Source organism: Diorhabda sublineata, chromosome 6 (genome assembly GCF_026230105.1).
Source record: "Diorhabda sublineata isolate icDioSubl1.1 chromosome 6, icDioSubl1.1, whole genome shotgun sequence".
Classification (NCBI taxonomy): domain Eukaryota; kingdom Metazoa; phylum Arthropoda; class Insecta; order Coleoptera; family Chrysomelidae; genus Diorhabda; species Diorhabda sublineata.
In genome coordinates this window covers 1,595,067-1,619,837 of record NC_079479.1, presented here as the reverse complement: position 1 = coordinate 1,619,837, position 24,771 = coordinate 1,595,067, and the positions used below count along the sequence as shown (strand labels likewise).

General features: G+C 30.7%; 4 protein-coding genes across 6 annotated transcripts; 2 read left to right on the top strand and 2 right to left on the bottom strand.

Moving 5' to 3' along the window:
* Nucleotides 1–316: 316 nt before the first annotated feature.
* On the bottom strand, nt 317–8,555 carry LOC130445439 (tetratricopeptide repeat protein 37). The gene is made up of 3 exons (XM_056781051.1): nt 5,706–8,555; nt 1,423–1,652; nt 317–1,366 (listed from the first exon to the last, which is right to left on the bottom strand). Exons 1-3 carry the CDS (start codon nt 8,363–8,365, stop codon nt 411–413), a joined length of 3,846 nt encoding a protein of 1,281 aa, XP_056637029.1. The 5' UTR covers nt 8,366–8,555; the 3' UTR covers nt 317–410.
* A 270-nt stretch (nt 8,556–8,825) lies between these two features.
* Nucleotides 8,826–18,199, top strand: LOC130445438 (CD63 antigen). 3 transcript variants are annotated; one of them, XM_056781047.1, is made up of 8 exons: nt 8,826–9,228; nt 11,170–11,358; nt 11,431–11,604; nt 11,875–12,076; nt 12,961–13,109; nt 13,257–15,777; nt 15,873–16,052; nt 16,113–18,199. In XM_056781047.1, exons 1-6 carry the CDS (start codon nt 9,163–9,165, stop codon nt 13,320–13,322), a joined length of 846 nt encoding a protein of 281 aa, XP_056637025.1. In that variant the 5' UTR covers nt 8,826–9,162; the 3' UTR covers nt 13,323–15,777; nt 15,873–16,052; nt 16,113–18,199. The 3 variants fall into 3 exon arrangements, with proteins under 3 accessions (XP_056637025.1, XP_056637027.1, XP_056637028.1); XM_056781049.1 differs by having other exon boundaries at nt 8,867–9,228; nt 15,873–16,048; XM_056781050.1 differs by having other exon boundaries at nt 8,867–9,228; nt 15,873–18,199.
* On the top strand, nt 15,198–17,477 carry LOC130445106 (cilia- and flagella-associated protein 161-like). Its single transcript, XM_056780617.1, has 5 exons — nt 15,198–15,264; nt 15,675–15,777; nt 15,873–16,052; nt 16,113–16,272; nt 17,334–17,477. The coding sequence occupies exons 1-5, from the start codon at nt 15,198–15,200 to the stop codon at nt 17,475–17,477; spliced, it is 654 nt and encodes a 217-aa protein (XP_056636595.1).
* Nucleotides 17,938–24,520, bottom strand: LOC130445437 (vacuolar protein sorting-associated protein 54). Its single transcript, XM_056781046.1, has 7 exons — nt 24,038–24,520; nt 23,794–23,985; nt 23,522–23,734; nt 22,842–23,220; nt 22,298–22,780; nt 20,046–20,650; nt 17,938–19,329 (listed from the first exon to the last, which is right to left on the bottom strand). The coding sequence occupies exons 1-7, from the start codon at nt 24,401–24,403 to the stop codon at nt 19,120–19,122; spliced, it is 2,448 nt and encodes an 815-aa protein (XP_056637024.1). The 5' UTR covers nt 24,404–24,520; the 3' UTR covers nt 17,938–19,119.
* Nucleotides 24,521–24,771: the final 251 nt, after the last annotated feature.

Genomic DNA, 24,771 nt, shown 5'->3' with positions numbered 1-24,771 from the left:
TTTTAGGTGATCGGATTAAGTAGGAGCCCTCTATTTACCAATATTTATCTATGTTTGACAGATTAAGGAATTAATTTTGATGATTCATCAGATTTATGAATTATTTTGTCGATAAAATTGATCTAAGGTAATTTTTAACAAAATATAGTGACGAATAAACTGTTTTTAATTGTGTAGATTAATAGAAAAGTTGTTTTCATGAAATATAATCGAAATTTGGAAGGTTAGTCTCATATACGAATCATAAATTATTAGTGAATTCAGTTTATTACCTTGTTTTTAAATAAAACGGTGGGATTCGATTAAAAAGTTGGTATTTGGATAAAAAAAATTTATTTTTCAGTTGTTATTTTGATAAAAAGAATTTAAAACATACATAATACAGGGAAGTTGATGTCACAGCCAAACTATTACAAATCCATATTTTTTTTCAATTTCTTCAGCCAATTTGCGAGCAACTCGGACATATTCAAACTTTCCATGTAGTTAAATATACCGGAAATAAAATCTAGTGAATAACTTTCTTTATTTTGAGTTAAAGATGCCAACAGAGCCGCCCAACCGTCAGCCATTGTAGGATAACAATGAATTGACTTTTGAGCAGACACCAAAACGTTTTTAACATCTCCAGTTAATAAATAACCAAGGGAAATATAAGCCGATACTTTCGTCACGTCCATGCTGGATCGACCTATTTTTAGAGCCGTTTGAGCACATTTAACAGCAGCTAGTGCTCTTTTATGCTCACTTTTAACTCTCAAGATGGTTACAGCTAAATTTAACCAAACGGAAGCGTCGTCGGGGTGTCTGTGCACCAATTTGGAAAGTTCCTTAACGGCTCTATCTGGTTGTTCTTGCCTTATAAGTTTCGAACAAAGCAAAAGCGCGTAGTGGGGTAGAGATTTTTCGTCATCTTTCAAAGTTTCCAATTCTTTTAATACCAATTCGGCCAATTCGAAATCTTTGTGTAACAATCCTAGTGAGAAAGTGGCATAAAGACCCCAAGGGGACGGTGGTTTGAGTTGTATACTCTGGAAAAGGAGAGTTTTAGCTCCTTCCAATCCTTGGAACATGTAAGCCATCGAAGCTAAAGCCACTAATAATTCGGATTGATGAGACTGTTCTTCTGTTAACCAATGTAATGCTTGTTCATATGCAGAGTAAGATTCTTCGTAATGTTGGCTTTTGAATAGGGCCAGAGCTAAACCGCTTCCCGAACTAAACGTAGCTTCTTGCACTTCTTGGTAAATGTTTATGGCTTGAAGGTATTTTTCGTGTTTCGATAGAAGTCTTCCGTAATTGATTCTGGCTAAATCTCTTGTGTCCGGTGATAACTCGTAGGATTTCTTGAAGGATTCTAAGCTTCCTGTACAGATATACATCACGAAATAAAAAAACTTTTGTATATATAACTATAAATACCTAAATATAATTTCATTCTTTCTTTCAACATTCCCAACATGTTCCAAGCGCATCCGTCTTTGGAATTCTTTTCCGTGTACCAAGTGATGGCATCACAAGCTACGGGAATGGCATGCATATCTTCTATGGAATAACTTATGGTTTTTTGTGGTGCTTCTAATAAAGTTTGGCATACCCAATGACCGTAACCAATAGCTCCTTCTTGGTGGTGACCTAATTGGACGCTGTGTCTAGATGGAAAAGTTTTTTTTCAATAGATATATTGTTACATTTCAATACGTATGAAAATTTATCGAATTTTATGGAAAAGAAATTTGAAAGTAAAAAATTTTAGGTAGAAATTTTCGTTTTGAGGTTAAGTGGGGTAAAAATCTTACTAACCTGTAGATTTCTCAATCCTTTACAACTTTTATCAAACAAATGTTTTTTTAAATATTACTTTTGTCTGTAATATGAGTATTTGAACATCGAAAACAGAGATTTTCGACATTTTTTCGAAAATTTTAAGGTTATGTGTATAAAGTATCGAACATATTTTATAGAATTTTTAATTCCCTACAACTTCTACTCGACATATTTCTCGATATAAAGTCTCGTTTCGCTAATATGCTTTAGAACATCTCAAACCGGAAATTGTTCATTTTCCGAAAATTTTGAGGTTATGTGGGTAAAATTTCGAACATATATAGTAGAATTTTCAATTCCCTACAACTTTTATTGGACATATTTTTCGATTTAAAGTCTCGTTTTGCCGTAATACGCCCTAGAATATCTCAAACCGGAGATTTTTACATTTTTTCTAAAATTTTGAGGTTAGATTTGTAAAAATTCGAACATATATTGTACAAATTTCAATTTCCTACAACTTTTATACGATATATTTCTCGATAAAAGGTTCGGTTTTGTCGTAAATTGCACTTGAACATTAAAAACGAAGATTTTTATATTTTACTGAAAATTTTGAGGTTATGTGGGTAAAATTTCGAACATATATAGTAGAATTTTCAATTCCCTACAACTTTTATTGGACATATTTTTCGATTTAAAGTCTCGTTTTGCCGTAATACGCCCTAGAATATCTCAAACCGGAGATTTTTACATTATTTCTAAAATTTTGAGGTTAGATTTGTAAAAATTCGAACATATATTGTACAAATTTCAATTTCCTACAACTTTTATACGATATATTTCTCGATAAAAGGTTCGGTTTTGTCGTAAATTGCACTTGAACATTAAAAACGAAGATTTTTACATTTTACTGAAAATTTTGAGGTTATGTGGGTAAAATTTCGAACATATATAGTAGAATTTTCAATTCCCTACAACTTTTATTGGACATATTTTTCGATTTAAAGTCTCGTTTTGCCGTAATACGCCCTAGAATATCTCAAACCGGAGATTTTTACATTTTTTCTAAAATTTTGAGGTTAGATTTGTAAAAATTCGAACATATATTGTACAAATTTCAATTTCCTACAACTTTTATACGATATATTTCTCGATAAAAGGTTCGGTTTTGTCGTAAATTGCACTTGAACATTAAAAACGAAGATTTTTACATTTTACTGAAAATTTTGAGGTTATGTGGGTAAAATTTCGAACATATATAGTAGAATTTTCAATTCCCTACAACTTTTATTGGACATATTTTTCGATTTAAAGTCTCGTTTTGCCGTAATACGCCCTAGAATATCTCAAACCGGAGATTTTTACATTTTTTCTAAAATTTTGAGGTTAGATTTGTAAAAATTCGAACATATATTGTACAAATTTCAATTTCCTACAACTTTTATACGATATATTTCTCGATAAAAGGTTCGGTTTTGTCGTAAATTGCACTTGAACATTAAAAACGAAGATTTTTACATTTTACTGAAAATTTTGAGGTTATGTGGGTAAAATTTCGAACATATATAGTAGAATTTTCAATTCCCTACAATTTTTATTGGACATATTTTTCGATTTAAAGTCTCGTTTTGCCGTAATACGCCCTAGAATATCTCAAACCGGAGATTTTTACATTTTTTCTAAAATTTTGAGGTTAGATTTGTAAAAATTCGAACATATATTGTACAAATTTCAATTTCCTACAACTTTTATACGATATATTTCTCGATAAAAGGTTCGGTTTTGTCGTAAATTGCACTTGAACATTAAAAACGAAGATTTTTACATTTTACTGAAAATTTTGAGGTTATGTGGGTAAAATTTCGAACATATATAGTAGAATTTTCAATTCCCTACAACTTTTATTGGACATATTTTTCGATTTAAAGTCTCGTTTTGCCGTAATACGTCCTAGAATATCTCAAACCGGAGATTTTTACATTTTTTCTAAAATTTTGAGGTTAGATTTGTAAAAATTCGAACATATATTGTACAAATTTCAATTTCCTACAACTTTTATACGATATATTTCTCGATAAAAGGTTCGGTTTTGTCGTAAATTGCACTTGAACATTAAAAACGAAGATTTTTACATTTTACTGAAAATTTTGAGGTTATGTGGGTAAAATTTCGAACATATATAGTAGAATTTTCAGTTCCCTACAACTTTTATTGGACATATTTTTCGATTTAAAGTCTCGTTTTGCCGTAATACGCCCTAGAATACCTCAAACCGGAGATTTTTACATTTTTTCTAAAATTTTGAGGTTAGATTTGTAAAAATTCGAACATATATTGTACAAATTTCAATTTCCTACAACTTTTATACGATATATTTCTCGATAAAAGGTTCGGTTTTGTCGTAAATTGCACTTGAACATTAAAAACGAAGATTTTTACATTTTACTGAAAATTTTGAGGTTATGTGGGTAAAATTTCGAACATATATAGTAGAATTTTCAGTTCCCTACAACTTTTATTGGACATATTTTTCGATTTAAAGTCTCGTTTTGCCGTAATACGCCCTAGAATACCTCAAACCGGAGATTTTTACATTTTTTCTAAAATTTTGAGGTTAGATTTGTAAAAATTCGAACATATATTGTACAAATTTCAATTTCCTACAACTTTTATACGATATATTTCTCGATAAAAGGTTAGGTTTTGTCGTAAATTGCACTTGAACATTAAAAACGAAGATTTTTACATTTTACTGAAAATTTTGAGGTTATGTGGGTAAAATTTCGAACATATATAGTAGAATTTTCAATTCCCTACAACTTTTATTGGACATATTTTTCGATTTAAAGTCTCATTTTGCCGTAATACGCCCTAGAATATCTCAAACCGGAGATTTTTACATTTTTTCTAAAATTTTGAGGTTAGATTTGTAAAAATTCGAACATATATTGTACAAATTTCAATTTCCTACAACTTTTATACGATATATTTCTCGATAAAAGGTTCGGTTTTGTCGTAAATTGCACTTGAACATTAAAAACGAAGATTTTTATATTTTACTGAAAATTTTGAGGTTATGTGGGTAAAATTTCGAACATATATAGTAGAATTTTCAATTCCCTACAACTTTTATTGGACATATTTTTCGATTTAAAGTCTCGTTTTGCCGTAATACGCCCTAGAATATCTCAAACCGGAGATTTTTACATTTTTTCTAAAATTTTGAGGTTAGGTGTGTAAAAATTCGAACATATATTGTAGAATTTCCATTTCTCTACAACTTTTATACGACATACTTCTCGATAAAAAGTTCGGTTTTTCCATAATTCACACTAAAACAATAAAACCGGATATTTTTACATTTTACTGAAAATTTTGAGGTTATTTAAGTAAAATTTCGAACATATATCGTAGAATTTTCAATTCCTTACAACGTTTATTGGACATATTTTTCGATTTAAAGTCTCGTTGTGCCGGAATACGCCCTAGAATATCTCAAACCGGAGATTTTTACATTTTTTCTAAAATTTTGAGGTTAGGTGTGTAAAATTTCGAACATATATTGTAGAATTTCCAATTCTCTACAACTTTTATACGACATATTGTCGTAAATTACACTTGAACATTAAAAACGAAGATTTTTGCATTTTTTAAATCAAGTGTGTATAGCTTTTAACATAAACTATTTAATTTTTAATTCTCTACAATTTTCACATTTTATATTTCTCAAAAGAAAGTCTCGTTTTTCCATAATTCACACTAGCACAATAAAACCGGAGATTTTTACATTTTACTGAAAATTTTGAGGTTAGGTGCAAAAAGCATCGAATACAACTTGCAGATTTTCTAATAATCTGGTAAAATTTTTAATAAAATATCGATATTTGCATAAAATAAAAGATTTTAAAAGTAAATAACATTTTTGATCAACTCACCTAAATAAATCCATGGCTTCATCCACTCCCATAGTTTCCGCTATTAGAGCCTGTCCTATCCAATTATTAACATAATTAGGATCAGATCTTTGTCCTTGCGCGAAAGCTTTATTCGCCAATTTCACATCCCCCATAATAAAATATAAAACCCCCAAATTGCTCCAAGCAATAGGATTATTATTTTCCACCGTTACAGCCTTAATGAAATAATGTTGAGCCAAAGCGTAATTAGGGGGTATCTGTTCCATGGCAATAATACCCAGAAGATTCCAATGTTGCCAGTATTTCGGATTCGAACTAACACAATGTTGAGCGGATTGTGTAGCGTAAGATAAAAGTGTGTCTCTCTTTTCCCTATCATTCACACTTAGAGCGTGTTTTAAATAACAGTTGGATAAATCGTGCCACAACAAAATGTCTTCCATTAAACCGATAGCTTTACAATAACAACTTGTCGCTAAAACAAACATTTCTTCCTTATCTATAACAGATTTACCTTCCATTAAGTCTTCGGTCACTTTTAAGGAACAATATTGTTCTGGTAGATCCGAAACGAATAAAAAAACGTCTGCGATTAATTTCCACAAACAAGAGAAGTTATTTTTATGTCCTAAAGCCGTCGATAGATAATTTAAAGCTTTCTGAGCGTGTGTTTGAGCCGAGCCTAATCGTTGGTCTCTATAACATTCCTTCGCTTGATATATACAAGTTTCCGCTAACCCTTTTAGAGCTGGAAGATACTGTTCGTTTTTCAATATGATATCCAGAAAATCTGCTTTAGCTTCGTCGTATAAACCCAAGGTTTTTTTGATGTTGGCTATTTGTAACGAAGGATATAAAATATTTTCGGTGTAATCTAGAGATTTGGTATAACATTTTAAAGCCGAAGTATATGAACCTCTGGAATAATAAGCGTCCGCTAAACATTGCCAATTGTATGTATTCTCCTTATCGATTCGTACTACAAACTGTAATTTTTCTATAGCTTTCGTATAATTTTCCTGTTCTAAATAACTCAAACCTAATTGTAACCAAGCCCATGCGGTTTTTTCATTTATGGTACCATTCGATATGTTTTCTAGTAAATTGTGAGCGGTTTCCCAGTTTTTTAATTTACAATACATTTTACTTAGTTCCGTTGCTATTTTTTGGGAATTTGTGTTTAGATGAAAAGCTTTTTCATAACACCTTCTAGCTTTCTCGAAATCCTCAAATTTTTGATAATAGTTTCCCAAGTTGTAAAAAACTGAATAATTATTCGGATTACACTTTGCAGCTTTTAAAAATGGTACCAATGATTTTTTATAACTTCCAATACTCCAATATATTTTGCCTATTTCCATCCACCAATCCGAATTATCCGGAGTATTGTTTTCTAGAATTTGTAAAGCTGCTTCGTATCTTTGTTGCTTCTTCAATAGTTTCGCTTCTAAATACGAAGCTTTTAAATCATTTTTCGTTTTTAAAAATGCTATTTGTGATTCAGCTTCAGATATATTATTTAAATTAATATTAACGGTTATTATGTCCTCTAAACTGTCTAATTTCACTTTTTCATCATTAATCGAATTGTAAATATCATTAGCTCGTTCCCAATCACTTTCCAAAGTTGATTTTGATAATATACTCAAATGAAGACTAGTTATAATTTTAGTTAAACATGGATTTGAATAATTATTAGAATTTAATAATTTATTTGCAGTTAAAAACGATTCTAATGCATCTTCGTTTAAATTTAACATCACGTTAATTTTCGTTAAAAAAACCCATGCATGTACTAGTCTTGGCCTTAAAACACACACTTCCTTTAAAATATCTTTACTTTCCCTTAATTTATCCATTAAAAATGTTCGTATACCTTTTGTAAATAATCCAATGCCATTGTCTGGTTCTTTATTCAACAATTTAATATAATAATCGTCAATATTTGTAGTAAATATATCAGATAATTCAAAATCTTCAGTGTAAAGCTGATTATAAACTTTACACATCCACGTAAGGGATACCGTATCGCTATCAAAACATTTATGCATGTTTTCTGCATTTTTAAATACTTCTTCGTATTTATTTTGTTTATAAAGCAAATTTAAGTATGATGAATAATATTCGACTCGCTTAAATTCCCTTTTATCCAATATTTTACGAAAACATTCCTCAAATATCGACAACAACTCTTTTGGCACATTACCGACACTTTGGTACAATTTTACTAAAACTTCCAGTATATCACCAGATTCATTTTTAGCAAGACATTTGTATATACACTCGGTAATTTTTACGATATTTTCCTGTGTATATAACTTACTTAACTTTTCGCAATATTCCACAATTTTTTTCGGATTCGTTTCAAATTCGAGTGCGGAAATATAAGTATCCTCGAGTTTATTTTTAGCTTCATCAGTTTCTAATTTTTCATAATAATTTATTAGTCCATTCCAAGCGAGGGGATTCGTCGGATTATTGTCTATTGCTTTCTGAAACGCTTTACAAGCTTGATCAACAGGGCCTATTTCTTGTAAAGTTAAACCCAAAAAGACCAAAGCCATGTAATTACTTCTGTCTTCCTTTAAAATAGTCTTAGAAAGTTTTAATGATAAATCGTAATTTTTATTTTTGATAGCCTCTCGGGCTTGTTTCAAGAGAGCTTTAACGTCTTTCATTTTCTAAATCTATTTTTATTTTCTCAATTGTATTTAAAAGTCTAACCTTCAATATTCTTCTCTATTGGCCTTTTATCTAACGACAAACAGCCAAAATCTGTGTTTACTTATCACCAACTTGCTTGAAGAATTGACCGTGTGGTAGGTATGAAAACCTTCTTCATGCCCTTCAGAAGTAGGAATATAACCTTTAATATAGCTGTCAAATGATAGATACTTCTTTTTGTTTCTTTTTTTTTGACATATATTGTGTAAGCCTTCCAGCTCATATGTTGATAATATTATTAGTTCATGTAAATACGAAATGAAATAATTGTTGTAGATTAACTTTAATTTTCGTCACATCGTAAATAATTGATATGATTAAATATTTGAGAATTATATTATTCGTTATATTAGGCAACCAATTATACACATCAAAATATGTGTTATACGTATGCAACATACAAAACGAAAGTTTGTTTAAATGGTGGTGGTAAGTAAAGAGTGTCAAATCGATTTCCCATTCCACGTTTCTAGAACGAGCTCAAATTTTCAAAGTTGTGATCGTATGTAACTCGTAAATACAAGCACTTGGTAGAACTGTCACGTTGTTCGGTTTATTATTATCACATTATCATTTTTTTATCTTTCTTATCAAATAATCATTGTGTATCTAAGGTTCGTTCAATAATGGATTAAAATAGTAGCTATAAGTAAATGGTATAAAAGTTGAACAAGTGCCGCGACAGCAGGTATACGAAGTAAAAGTGAAACAAAACCAGTTGACGAACGTTTATTAAAAATATCTTACAATAATGAATCTTAGTTGTGGTTCTAGGACTATAAAATATTTAATTTTCACCTTTAATTTTTTCTTTGTGGTAAGTAGATCTAAAAAATAATCATTCATTCTAATTACCATCATTTCTACTGTCGATTTATTATGTAAACAATATTATTTAAATAGCCTTGCAAAAAAGTGTGTTACAGTACAGTTCGTGTTTTTTTTTTTAAATTTTTATTTCGTTAAGTAGAACTAAACAATTTATTAACATTTTTAGTAAATAAGTAACAATATTTTTATCAAAAAGTAATTTAAATATGCATTAAACTTTAATACTTATTATTTTCTATAATTTATTTGGAATTTTTTGTATAATTCGAAGCAGCAGTGGGGGGAGTTACACGTATTTGTTTTTCTTATCATTAGCGTATCATTGGGAAAGTATGAAATTAGATAAAGGGATTATAATTAGCAAAATTGAATAGATAGAAATATAATGATGCATTTTATGAATTTTTTTTTATATTTTCTCTCGCTTATTTCCTTCAAACATTTGTCATTTATTTTCAAAACACAATTCACGTTTATCGGTGTATCTAAATCTATTAATATAGATGCGTTTTCATTTCAATTCCCATGAAAACAATTCTCCTCGCTAATCTATTTATTTGAAAGAAGCATTATAAGTGGAAAATCGATTTTAACGTGCAAAACACGAAAGAAACCTAGCAATGACTATGTTTTAAAGTATTGTTAGGTACATCCCTTTTCATGTACCACGATTTATGCTATTTATAGAAGCAACGTTAGACGAAAGCCACGTTATATTATCATTTATTATTTAGACACTCTATACACGCAAACCGAGCGTGACCAACTTTTTTTCATCGTTAAACTAGCATTAGATTTTTATTTATCAATAATTCCAAATGTACATCAAATATACAATGAGAACAATATGTGTATATGAAAAAGATGGCGCCACATTAGCATTTGGGTAGATTCTAATTGTAACGTCAATTATTATTCGCCATTTTGTATTTCGTTTACAATTGTTATATTCATACGCCTTGTCAACAGCGCCATTGTGGAAAGTTTTTTATCGTATACAGCTCGACGCTTTTTCAACTTTTCTCCCTCCTTCTCTTTATCTTCCATAATAAAAAATCAGTCCAAGTATGTCCCTCCATTTTGCTATATTACGAAAACTAGAATATGTAAATAAAACTTCTTTCATAACATTTTCCTCGTATAAATTCATAATCAGTGTTTAATTTCGTCTTATGTTAGCAGTAGATTTCTGTCGTAAAGTCCTTGACTTTACAAATAAATGAATTATAAAAAATATTTTAATTTTATTGGTTTCCATGCTATTTTTAGATATAGGCACTTTAGTCCGGTCGTTACACATATTAAACACAAATCAGACGATGAAACGTATCTATAGAATGTAATACACTTGATGAATCATTTTTGACCACGTAATTAATACATATTCTTCATGTAAACTTTCTAGAGAGAAATTTTTGTTGTTAAAAAAAGCATTTCATGGTTAAAAAAAAATAGCGTTGCATCATTTTATTTTATATCGAATCGTTTTAAGAGTTGGTTACGCAACGTTGCCAAATCAGACCGAAAATATTTCCTAGTATTCTTATACCTGACAAATCGTCTTTAAAAAACTATGGTTTTAATTTTTTTTCTCATAAAAATACTTTGTTGTTGAATTAATTTTCGTTATCAATCTTTACTTACATCAATACAAATATGCTAATATGATTTATTATAAATAAGTTGAGAAAATATTTAAAGATCGTTATCTGATGTTATACTTCATCGTGGAAACTCCAGTTTTCTATACCTGTCAATTTAATGATTACACTATATACAGTGTGTATAAAAACTATGTTTTATAACACATATTACACCAGGATATAATATGTATTTTATTATTTAGTTATTGCGTAATATTTCGTCACAATTTTGATTAATGAATATACAAGGGAGTCGAAATTTTGTTCACTTATTAATATTTCAGATAACTGGTATAATTTTAATAGCAGTTGGAGCATCCATACACGCTTATTATACGCAATATAACTTTTTCCTAAATAGTGAATATTTTTCACTACCGAATCTTTTGATCGCGACTGGAACATTGATATTCATAATATGTTTCCTTGGGTGCTATGGCGCTATTAAAAACAGCTGGATTATGCTTATGGGAGTGAGTATTATAACTAATATTAAATATCTACTACGTTTTTCTTAATTATTCGATCGTGGTTGTTATTTTTAGTTTTCTGTTCTACTGGGTATAATATTCATATTCGAATTTTCCGCCGGAATCGCCGGTTATGTACTTAGAAACAAAACCGGAAGGTATTTAGAAGAAGCAATGTCAAATTCTATGAAAGATTACAGCGTTGACGGTTCTGCATCTTCTTTTATGTGGGATCTTATACAAAGAGAAGTAAGTGAAATTATTTATTATCGCATTTATTCGAATATATTTGAGAGACCGTGGACAGTAATTTATAAATAAAGTTCACTTCAGTTCGATATGTTAATAAAATTTCCTACGCGTACAAAAAGAAAATCGGCAACACTGTTTATATAAAATGAAATTGGCGCGTATATAGAGGAATGTTATTTATATTAGTTTGTACGGAACGGTGAATCAGTTCTAATTTTTTTTTTACAAAGTGATGTTTGTATAATTAATTTTGGTGGTTTTTCTTAGTACGAGTGCTGTGGTATAACAAATTATAATGATTGGAGATCAATTATGAACAACACGGATCTTCCCATATCGTGTTGTCCCGCGAAACAAGGTCAGTCTGCAGAATTTTATTGTAACTCAGACACTGGGACGACTTCCACGACTACAGCTTCTACTATTACCACAACTACCCCTACTAATAGTTCTACAAATACTACTGAGGGTAATTATTATTTTTTAAATAATTAGCTAAATATCTTCAAACAGCTGATCTTGACATTCCGCCATTTTACCTAGAAGACGTTATTCAATTGTTGTGTTACTGATGTTGATTTAATTGGGTTTTTGATTTCGAGAAATAATGAAATTTGAAAGTAACCAAGGAATAATCGTATATAAATAATTTACCTTCAGCGTGTTAAAATTTATTACATTCCTTTTTTAACCTTTGTTTAGTTATTTGTGAGTGAATCCGCGATTAAAAATGGATTTATTTCTTGTTCCTAATATTCTATTTTGATTTAAAAAATTTACTTTAACCACAATTAATATAATAAATATAATTTTCTCGTGAAAAGTGAGATATTTCGCACTAATAATGCAGAATTAATACTAATATAGAAAAAAATGTTTTGTCGGAACATTTGATATTCGTTTCAACGATTTTATAAAACGCGTTGACAGATTTTTCGGTTATTATACGGAAATAAAAAAGTTGCTTATTGTACACTGAGAAAAAGTGGAGTTTTTACGATGAAATCCGTCAATGTAAAGACCAATTGGCTTAGATTAAATTTTACGCAGCCCGTTGGTAAATCCACGTCATAAAATACAAAAAGATATACGAGGATGGTTCAAGAAGTACCTGGAAAATAATCCGAGGGGGTTAAATCTGGCGAATACGGTGCTTTAGGTATCAAACTAAACTTTTATTCGTTAATTTTGACCATTGCAACAACGGAAATGTGAGCTGGTGCTTTTTCTTGACCGAATGAGGTGTTTCCGTCAGGCCAGGTACTTCTGGGACCATTTTCGTACATCGTTTAATCTATTAAGGAATTATGTTGTGATATAATCTATTGAAAGCATAATTTGTATTGAAATTAGATAATCCAGGTCGCAGAAAAAGGGATGTTGTTCAAAAAACCTCAACAACTCCACCATATTCGATTGGATGTGAAGCGGCGTTTGGTAAATGGGTTAGATCCCACGCAGTTGACATTGGAGTTGTCTGTTTTACCCTAGCCGTCTTACAAGTGAGTATTTTTTAGTCGAAATTTGTGAAATATAAAAAAAATTACGAAATTTCGTCGACGACGTTAATGGGCCCACGGACTATAATAACTTATCCCATAGAAAATAGTTTCGAGTCCGTAGTGTGACTTCTGTTGTTTTTGTTTCAGCTGATTGGAATCGGTTTCGCTTGTCATTTGTCCAAACAACTTAAAAATTCGTACTACAGCACTTAAATAATTTATATATGGCTATTTTTTGACACACAAACCAATAAAAGTTGATTTTTTTTTGTTATATTGAATAAAATTTACTCATAGTATAGTTGCGTCACGTTTTGATTAAAATATTCGTACACCTGGTATATTTTCACTCTTAAGTAGAAATTAAAAATCTATATTCACTTTTTAAACTTGAAAAAATGTTAACTGTATGCCTTTATAAATAATTTGAAATCGACAAGGAATAACTTTTATTAGTGTAGAATTTACTACTAGAAACATGCCGTATGTCAGTTTACATACAATCAGATGATGTGTGTTAATAAAAATAAATTTAAACTAACCGAAATACAGATCTATTGATAAAAATCCTTTTTTTTTATTCAGTGTATTTAGGATCGTACGTATTTATAAACAAAAAAATTTTGCGTGTACGTAAATAACATTCTTACTGCGACTTTTTATGTCAGGTTCTTTCCAACCCATCAAAGGGGGCGGAGAATGCTTCAGAACGGTCCAGATTAGTAGGTTGGAACAAACCTATCATAAAACACAGTATTCGGATTCACACAGTGTTGCCAGAATGTGAGGGATTTCTTTAAATATGAATGAGGCTGAATAAAAAATTTCAATAGTGAATGATTGGTGGTTTTTATAGGGAAAAGAAAATTTTAACAGCAAATTTCATTTAACTTAACATTTGTTACATATCTTGAATAAAACAAAAAAAAACGCTTTGTTTAAATCACTACAATAAGTTACGAGATGCATCATTCGTATATTTAATTTTTATAATTTATATATACTTACTTATTTTACCATTTTTATTATGGTAACATCTTGTACTGATCACCCATCACTATTTTGAAGAAAATATTTTTTCACTCGATTAATAGAAAATTGTTAAATAAATCTGGCAACACTGGATTTCCTTCATGTTGTTAATTTATTCGAACGCCATCTATTCGACATGTTAGGTTAGATTCGACATTCTTTAACGAACTTTAAACTGTAGAATATTTATAATCGGTATTTCTTTTTATTATTTTATTTCTATGGATACCATTTTAGTACTCACCCTAGTGTGTATTCTTCTTTTAATTTCTATTTCTAGTGACAGTTGGTTTATGTGTTTGTTCTTTTTATTATATTTAGACCGTCCTTACTTGGTAAGAATGAACTTTTTTTTCTAATTATTACGTGCCATGGAATTTAACGTATTCAGTTGAACATATACGAGATTTAAATATGTTGGGTAGCTATAAACAGTGGTGGAATTTGTACAATACACAAAAAAAACTTTCCTACTATTTTCGAATATAAATCGTTCACAGCAGTACTTTTATCATCGTTACCAATTGGAGTATGTTTCATTTTATATTTTGTTGATGTAGGAATGTGTGAAAGAAATCTGTTTTTATTTGATTTATACTCCCAAACAAGTTTATTTAAACTTTTCAACTTTTTGTGTAAATACGTTGTATATTAAAACTATACAGTATGTTGTTTGATGTAATAGATTTATAATTTGTTGATTTCCAATAAAATAAAATCGAAATTGTTTTAATTATTAATATCCTTATGAAATATTTTGAATACCCCTCGTAAAATTAGTATAAAAACGTTTTCGACACAAACGATCTGTCAAATTTTACATATTAGAACGTCAGTTATTAACGGCAAATTTTCAAAGTCAAATATATTTAAAAATTTATGATGAATTGCCGTTGTAAAAAGAAACTTCCTGAAAACTACGAAGAAAATCGAGAAAATGTTTTCCAAAATAGAATTATGTACAGTGTCCCGGTTCATATCGGTATGTATAGGATACACGACTGATTCAGAACCGAAAAAGTGAGGTTATGATTACATTATATCGTCTCGTTAGGTATGTGGGACGAGGAAATGGCTTTGAGGGAAGATAAGATGCGTATAACGGCTTACAAGAGAGACCGCTGTCAGTTGCTTATACAAAAAAATAAAAAAATGTTCCGTAACGTACTGAAATCGACGGTACTAGCAATCGAATCACCTTTTGTATTATTTGGTCAAAACTACCAAGTACGAGCTAGTGATTTTACCACTAAAGATTCATCTGGATTTTGTCTATCAGGTTTCTAGTATCAAAAATTAATAAATATATCTTTCTACAATAACACACCATAGAACGAATATATAAGTTATGGTAATTTAAAAAAAAAAACATCAGTTTTGTTATTTTTTTAATGATATTCGACTGCTTTTGAACGCGATTTAAAACTTTCCAACATCAATTCATAGTATTTTATAGGGGATAGTTTTTACGGGGTTGATTCAAAGTGTACTCATATTTTTAAACCTAACAATTTAGTTAATACCACATTTTAGGTGTAATTAACGAACGGGATATTGATTATATACAACATTTTAAACATGGTTGTGGTTTATCTGCTTCACCTTTAAAACAACCCTGCGTAAGAAACACTTTTAAGTGAGTACGTCATAAACAATTGTTTTGACTTCGTTAATCTTGTTATGAAAAAAAAATTGGTTGAAAATTTATGTTTGTTATAATCTTTCCTCCAGGATAATGGGAACGCGGTCGAATAAGGAAGGTCAACAAGTGTTTTTTGGGGAGGACGTCTTGCTACAAATTTGTGAAAGTTCCGGTCCTCCCCTGTATATACAATGCGAAAATTCTACTATGGATTCTTTCGGTGGTCATTTATCTGTAAGATTATCCGAATGTCCAGATATATATTGTAGGTACTACGTGCTATTTTAATAATTTATTATAATAGTTATTACAAATAAAACAATATTTAGGTTTAAATTTTATCATTGGAATCCTCAAAAACGTACTAAAACAAACGGTACTACCTTTAAACCAGATACGAGAGTTATTATTCAGCATACAGCGTCTGGTAGAAATTTAGCCTTTGAGCCTGGTCAATGGATGCCAACTTTTTATGGACCGGAACTACAGGTTAGTTTAATATGATAATTAAATCTCTCTATTTGATTACAAATATATAATTTTAAATTAGATATATTGTGTGTGCTTTAATTATAAACTAGTGTTTATATAATTATATATTTATCTCAATACTACCCACGCTAAACGAACTACAATACTGCTAAATGTCAAAATTTGACAACATGGCAGTCCGACCTTGACGTATGTCATTTTTAGAAATTCATTTTTCTAAACAAAATTCACATTATTTTAAACTTTTATTATACGTAATACTATTTCAACATATAAATATGGTATAAAAAAATCATCAAATTGATAGATCCATTATATTTAGATAGGTTACGATTGTTCTGACTAAATTGGCGCCATCTAAAAGTGTAAAATTGAGGTACTAAATAGAAAAGTTTTAGATTTTTAAACAAAAATAATGCTATTTTGAGACTTGAATTGAAAAAATATGATATTAGAAATGTTTTAATTGCAAATGAAAGTATTATATTTAGGGATTTACTTATATTCATACCATTATAATAATCGATAAAATGATCGATATTTTCAATGAGTGCTCATCTATATAATGGTTAGTCTATGATCTAGATGTCAACCATTTGACGTAAAAACTTTCTAACCTAATTTTATATCACGGTCAGGTGTTTCCAGATAATTTTCACGAATACTTTATTGATTTAGATATTTTTGAAATTTATGTACAATTTTCATAGATTTGTAAAATATTTTAATTTATCCAGTTAAGTATCATTTTAGTTTTATGTGATAATTGATCCACAAAATGTTATATTATCTATTTCGATTTTCTTAGTCCACTATAATAGTTCTAATAATAATTTGAGGATATTCTTTATATTGAAGCGCTCTAAACAATTGATTAGAAGAGAAAATTAACTACGTGCGGAATAAAAATTTAATAATAAAGGTTTCCAATGGTATTTATACTTTGTATTAATACTTTGTAAGTATTTGATGTTGTTGTTTTCATCTACAGGTAAAATACTGAAAATCAAATATTTATTTAACGTTGCAGCTTTATTAAAAGTGTGAATTATTTATAGGTAAGCTGTCATACTTATAGAGACAGTCACAAAATGGAAACCATTGAAAATTTTTGGAAAATCGTTACGAGACCTTTATCAGACGCAGCTTTATTAGTACGGGCTGCCAAAGGTGAAAATATCCCCATGGATTTATTTGAATAAATAAATTTTTCACGCATACATCTATAACTTTGTTTAAAATCAGGTTTCGTTGGGGTTGAAACAGATTAGACACTATTTCAAAAAATAAAACATTTTCCTAAGATTTAAGGGTATTAAGATCTTTTATTTACGATAAATTCTTGTAATATAACCGAAGGTGTTCAAATACTTGATTCTTTTTCACAAATTTTCAATTTTAGTCATTATTTTGGATTAATTTGAAGTTTTCGTCTTTGGTAATCGTATGGGTACCTTGTTTATAATATTACCAGTTGGTATACGCACTAATAACTGATAGATTCTTGTTTTATAACTGGTTAATTCTTGTTTTATAACCTGTTGATTCTTGTATTATAACCAGTAAAATACACGAAAGGGTTTAGAGAATCACTTGGTACAACTTATCATTTATTTACAGTAAGGTTGTGGTGTGTAAGGTATTAGAAAAGAAACCAGTTAGTTTAAATAATAGTTTATTGGCTTAATGGTATAACAACTTTTAGAAAATAAGTTAAAATTATGTACAATATATTCATTTATTCACAAAAAAATATCTCATAAAAACAACGAATCTCTTGGTTAAGATGGTTTAAGGGGCTAGTGACTTTTGCAAACATTTTTCTATTAAAAAAAATCTGTAATTGGAGTGTGAGATCGAAAGAAGTTGATTTTGGAAATTTACACTTTAAATATTGAGTATTTTCGTTTTTTTTTTCACTTTTCCATCAAACCATCATAGTTAGACTTGAAATTTGAGGAAAAACAGTTGGATTTTGTAATGGGTAATTGAATCGAATAGTTGCTTAAACCTATCACTTCTTACTATTCACTGTACACTCTCAATTAACAATTTGAATGATTATTTTCCTTTTTTGTCGTCAGTCTTTTTATTATGAACCATCTTCAAAGATTTCTATTTAGAGAAAAATTCTAGGTACATTTGAACTACTAAAAACATTCAATAGGTGTATCTAGAAGAAGAATGGGATTTTAAGGACATTTGAACTAACAAAAGCAAATTCGATAATGGATCTAGAAAGAAAACGAATTCTTGGGACATTTGAACTACCAAAAACCAGACTCTATAAGTAGATATAGGAAGAAATTTGAATTTCAAGGACCTAAAGCAGATTTAATGAGTAAATACAAAAAAAATTAAATGGTTAGGGCATTTGAACTACCGGAAACATATTCAATAAGTGTATGTCGAAGAAGAATGGGACATTTGAACTACCAAAAGCAGATACAGTAACTGGACCTAGAGAAAAATCGGATTTTAGGGACATTTGAACTACCGAACCAGATTCTAACCGATAAATTCCAACTGTTGGTCCTTCTATAATACATTTTAATTATACAGGTAGTAACAAAAGTAAGTAAATATTCCTTTGCCTAGTTTAAAATATTTTGTTTTGTTTTGAACACAATTTTATCGAATAAATCAACTTGAAGATAAAAATAAAAAAAAGTTTTTTTTTGTCGTGACGTCATCTACTTACCTTATAGATTCGAATCGATGCGTTTTAATAAAAATTCTGGAGGTTAATTAGAAGATATCACAACTTGATAACCGAAATAATCATCGTTTCCACAAATGAATGTTTCTAACCTCAAACTCGATTAAATTAATTTTGGTTTTTGTCTACTTTGTCCATATATCGTCCATGGCACTGTCCGATAAATATTTTTCGGGTAGGACTTTCAAAGTTTTCATCGTTTCGAGATAGAATATCGTTTCAGTGGTGACGACGCCGTGTTGGGGTCCACCGTTATTTTGAATATTCAGTTTGGTCAGTTGGTCCCTCAATCGGTTCTTGAAATTTTTATGAATCACCTCGTATATGTCAGTCACCTATAAGATAAAACAAGTTGAAAGAACATCTAATAATTGGGGATCAAAAAATGTCGTATAATGAAAAATTTTATTGTTTCACTGTGTATATAATTGTGTGAGCAACAAAGATGCAAAAGAAAATAAAAAAAATAGTTGGAATTTTGATAAAAAAGAGGATCTACATTAATTAAATTAGAAAAAATGGTGTAATGAAGAATTTTAATGAGTCACCGTTTATATATTTGTGTTATTATTCAAAATAGAACCAAAAGTTGTTAAAATTTGAATAAAAAAGGGGGTTCAATAATAAAATTGATGAAAATAAATTAGAAAATTACATTTGAGTAACGGGTAATGAGGAATTTTAATGAATCACCGTGTATATTTGGGTTATCATTCAAAATAGAAAAAAAAATTGTCAAAATTTGGATAAAAAAATAGATTAATCAATTAAATTGGAAAATTGATGGATATAAATCTAAAAATTACATTTTAGTAACGTGTAATAAATAATTTTTATGAATCACTGTGTATATATTTAGGTCGACAATAAAAATAAAACAAAAAATTGTTGAAAAGCGAATTAATGAATAAAATTGGCAAATTGATAGCAAAAATTACATTTGATTACATCATATAAAGGTGTAATGCCCAATTTTAATGAATCACCGTGTATATATTTGAGTGGCGAATAAAAAAGAACACAAAAATTGTTTAAAAATGATTAATCTTACTTGTTCTTGTGGCAAAACAGCGCTGACAGCCTCGTGTAATTTGGTCAAATGCCTGGAAATGTTACGGAACTGTTTGGAGGGTACTGGAGGTTTGGCGTCCCATTCGTTCAACTGTTCCCCCAACAAAGTATTCATTATCGATAAAACTTTGGTCTCTAAATGTCTGATGTGATGCGATATATCTTTTTCCACCAAATCGAAACCATTTGACACTTCGTTGGTCAAATATTTGAAATGAGCCCTAAGCAGAGGTATCAACCATATGAGGAATTGCAGGGATCTGGATCCCAAAGCTAAATTCGTCGACGTTATGGTTTTGAGTCCGGCGGTTCTTAGGGCGCCGGCTCCCAAGACCAATTGACACGAACGGGAATTGTAAGTTTTCAATAATTCCGTTAAATTTCTTGCTACGACAGGAGCTAAAAGTTGGAGATCGTACGAACAGACGCAGTACTCGCTGATTAATCTGATAAGTATCAGAAGGGCCCCTACTGTATAGAACTTCTGGGTACCTACTTTGAGGTAAGGCGATGGTTTTGTTGTATAACGGTCTGTTGATATGTCTTCTTCCGTGGGAGAACACGGTAGAGATTTTATAGGTTCACCTATGTGAAAATAAAATAATAATAAATAAGAATTTTACCCCTCGGCCACGCCATGTTTGTCTTATCCCCTAAGAAAGACTGTAAACTACTTATTTTTGGTATATATAGAGGGATACATGAAAATTTAATTAAACTGTACCTAAATATGTTTCGTAAGGGCTTTTGTTAAGTTGCAGGTCTATAAGAATAAATCACAAACCCTTTAAACCCCTTAGAAACCAACATAACCTTTGATATTCTATCAAATTTAGCCTAATTTATGTACCATTATCATTAGGGCATTTGTCGTATGACCCTAGTACAGTTTTTTCAAGTCAAGGTCTATTTTGATAAGCCGCAAACTACAACTGCCCTTAAAACTACCATAACCTATACCATAGATCAAATTTAGCCTGATTTATGTACCATCATCAATAGGTTATGGTTAGGGTCTTTGTCGTTTGACCCAGTAGGGTTTTCTCAAGTTACAGGTCTATTTGAATAAGCTACGGTCCTCATAACCAACATTACCCATGCTATCTATCAAATTTAGTCTAATTTATGTACCATTATCAATAAGTTATGGTTAGGGCATTTGTCATTTGATCCTGGTAGAGTTTTCTAAAATTGCAGGTCCTTACTACGAATACATCAAAAACCCCAACAGCCCTTAAAATCCCAAAAAACCAAGTCAACAACCAAATTTGGATCAAATTTAAATGCAATTTTAATTGAATCCCTGTAATTTTGCCAAATTAGGGTTTTTTCAAATTTTGGGTTTATATGAATAAGTCAAGAAGCCCTTAAGATCAACATAACCCATGTTATCGGTCAAGTTTAGCATGATTCATGTACATTGTCATTGAATTTTGCTAAGGGTCTTCGTAATTTGACCGTAGTAATTTTTTCTGAAGTGAGTTTCAGTAAGGGCTTGTGTAATTAGAGCTGGTTAGGGTTTTCTTAAGTTACAAATCTATAAAAATTAAACTACAATCCCTAACGGTCCTTAGAATCAACATAACCCCTACAAATGTCCAATTTTCGTTGCGTTTCAGGAAGGGCATGTGTAATCAGATCCTGTTAGCCCTTAATATCCAAAAAATTTGTTTCATTCAAAGATGCAGGTCTAAATAATCCCAATGGTCAACATAACTCAAGCTATCAGTCAAATTTGGCCTGATTTAAGTAAAGTTTTCATTGACTATTAGTAAGGGCTTTCGATTTGACCCTTGAAATTCAAAAAATCCTGGTCATCAACCAAATTTAAGGGCCATTTTGATTGAGTTATATAAAGGACCTATGTAATTAGATTCTGTTGGGGCTTTCCAAAGATACAGGTCCATATGAATAAATCACAAGCCCCAATGGTGTTTATGGTCAACATAACACAAGTCATTAGTCAAATTCGACCCAATTTATGTGCCACAGAGACCAAAAATTTGAGTACCCCATCCACAAAAGCCACAGAGGACGTTTGAAATGAGTAGTCTTCAATGTTAATAGCACCGGTAGTTTTTTTAAATCATAAAAAAATATCTGACACAAATTTGGGTTCATATAAATTCAAATATAGAAATTTTTAGTGGAAACCCCCTGTTTACACTACAATAACATTGTAAACGAGTTGAATTAGTTCAATTTTTCAATATAATAGTGGCCAATACTTACCAGAAGCTAATTTATCTACCAGCATCTGAATTTCCAACGGTACTTCTGCAACTTTCCAACTTTCGGCGTCCAACAACATCTGCAATTTATTTTTCCTCTGCGTATGGAATTTGTGTACATAATTACCGGCTTGGATTTTGAATGCCGCTTTGAGAGCGGCGCTCTGTCGCCCCCCGCACGTCCTTTCGCACATTTCCGTAAACCCCTCAACTACACTAGATAATTCGTTAACTTGTACGGCGGTGACAGTCTGTTTATCCGATCTGGTGCTAACTAACGAAGCGATTCTTTCGTTACAATAATCGCACACGGAACCGAGTAAATCGCGCAATTTCAATTCGACGCGGTTGTTTTCTTCCAAGGTGAGAAAATGTTCAGTCGAAGCTGAAGTTATACTAGATTCGGATACAGATAGACCGGCGCTAGATGCCGCTGTTTCCCTTATAACATCACAGACTGCTTTGACGCGTTCGATGATTTTCGCTGTAAAAATAAATCAGTTAGATAATTTAAAAAATCGTAATGGGGGGTTGGTTGTATTTACTTAAGGCTTCGCTGGCCGATCTGATAACTTTTAACCAATTGGCGGCGTCCATCACAGGAGCGATTTCTCCGGATCCTGTCAATTCGTTTAGTTCGTCTTCCGCGTCTGCCAGTTGTTCGATCATGAGTTGTTTGAGGAGCGCTTGGGCAGCGGTTACCGCTTCTTGTTTGTACACTTCTAGAAATTGTAGATGGTTTTGTCGCAGAAGACCCGCCACTAGACTAACTAATCTTTCTGGTTCTAATACTCCGATTATTTCGATATCGAGCGGTCGATGTAGATCGGCGGCGGCGTACCGTTCGAATTCCGTACTCAACATTTTGTCTATTAGTTTTTGCATTTCTTTTAGTTGCGATGGGAGGTGTCTCAGGCTTGTCACCTACGTTTATTTATTATCGGAAATGCGTTAAATTAATGCGAATAAATTCTTACCAATGAAAAATAATAGTGAGATGTTTTTTTCGATTTTTACCAAAACTACAATTCCCATGGTTTCACCGGAAATTGAATTAAACCATTTTTCACCCTTAAAAACTATCCCGACCTTAAATCGAGGGTAAATTATTTTTACTTTCATTTTTATTATATTATCCTCCTTTTACAATCGAATTCATCCAACTATTATTATTTTTTTCACGTTTTATCACAAGTAGTAAAAATATAAATTATTTAACACATACCCCTGCTAATTCTTTGGCAAGAACTTCTTGAGTCCCAGAAATTAATTCTAAAGCTCCAACATAGTCTGAGGAACTGAGCAAAAGCTGCAATGTAGGTTGAGTTTGTAAAACTGTAGCCATCAATTTCAATTTATCTAATAAAGCCGCATGATTAGTTTTCGACCTAGATAATCCAATCAGTCTTAAAGATTCTCTCGCTAATGCTCTATCAACCTGAAGTAATAAAAAAAAATATAGAAACGAAAAAATGGTTTCTGTTAATTTTTACTAACCCTATGGACTTTTGAACGTAAAATTTTCACTTCTTCCAAAGCAATACCCATTTGTTCCATAATACTATCGTGGGATGTCATTGCATGAAAAAATGCGCCTGATTTTTGAGATACCTGTTGAGCTATCTGTTCTTCTACAAGGTCTAAGTGAAAGCTGAGTTCGTCTTGTAATTCATGTTCTGTTTTCTTGGTCTAATAAATACATTTTTATAATAAAAACTCTATAAAAATATTTAATACCTACCTGGAATACTTCTTGAAAAACTTTGGGATCATGTAGATTGAGACTAGGCCTTAAATATATTTCAGGAATGCCTTCAGTATTTACAGTATGGGTCTGAATTTTCTTATGGTTGTTTTCACATTTAATCTCTTTTAATCTTGAATGTATCTTGTATCTCCTCCCGTATTTATTAAGATAATTATCGAAGTGAGCCCAAGTTATTTCGGGTAAAAAGGGACTTTTTTCTATTGTTGTTTTTTCTACAAAAGTATCCCCCCAAGTCTTCGTAAAAAAATTAGCTTGTTTTCCTTTATTAGGATCGGTGAGAACGGCGGGTAAATGTTGTGACGCTGAATAAATGGACCAGCGTTCATCGTTACCGTTCATTTTTGACTTTTTGGTATCACTACCTTACTTTGAACTTTTTTACTATAGTAGTCATTGTGAAAAATATTGAGAAACTTAATGAGGTGACGCAGGTGACAGTTCACGTCTGGTGTTGTCACAAACGTCATTGTTAATGTGTCAGTCACACAGGGTGCCATTTTATAATTAAAAGACTAGAATACAGAAATCTGCAATATATTTCAAAATACGAATATATATTATCACACAAACATGTATCAATAGATATTGATTTAATTATAAATATAAAACTATATCTATAATTATATTGATGAAAAATTTAATCTTGTATAGTCATGTAGCACGATTGGTTGTAAATAGATGTCGCTGCTTCAAAATTGAATAATTGT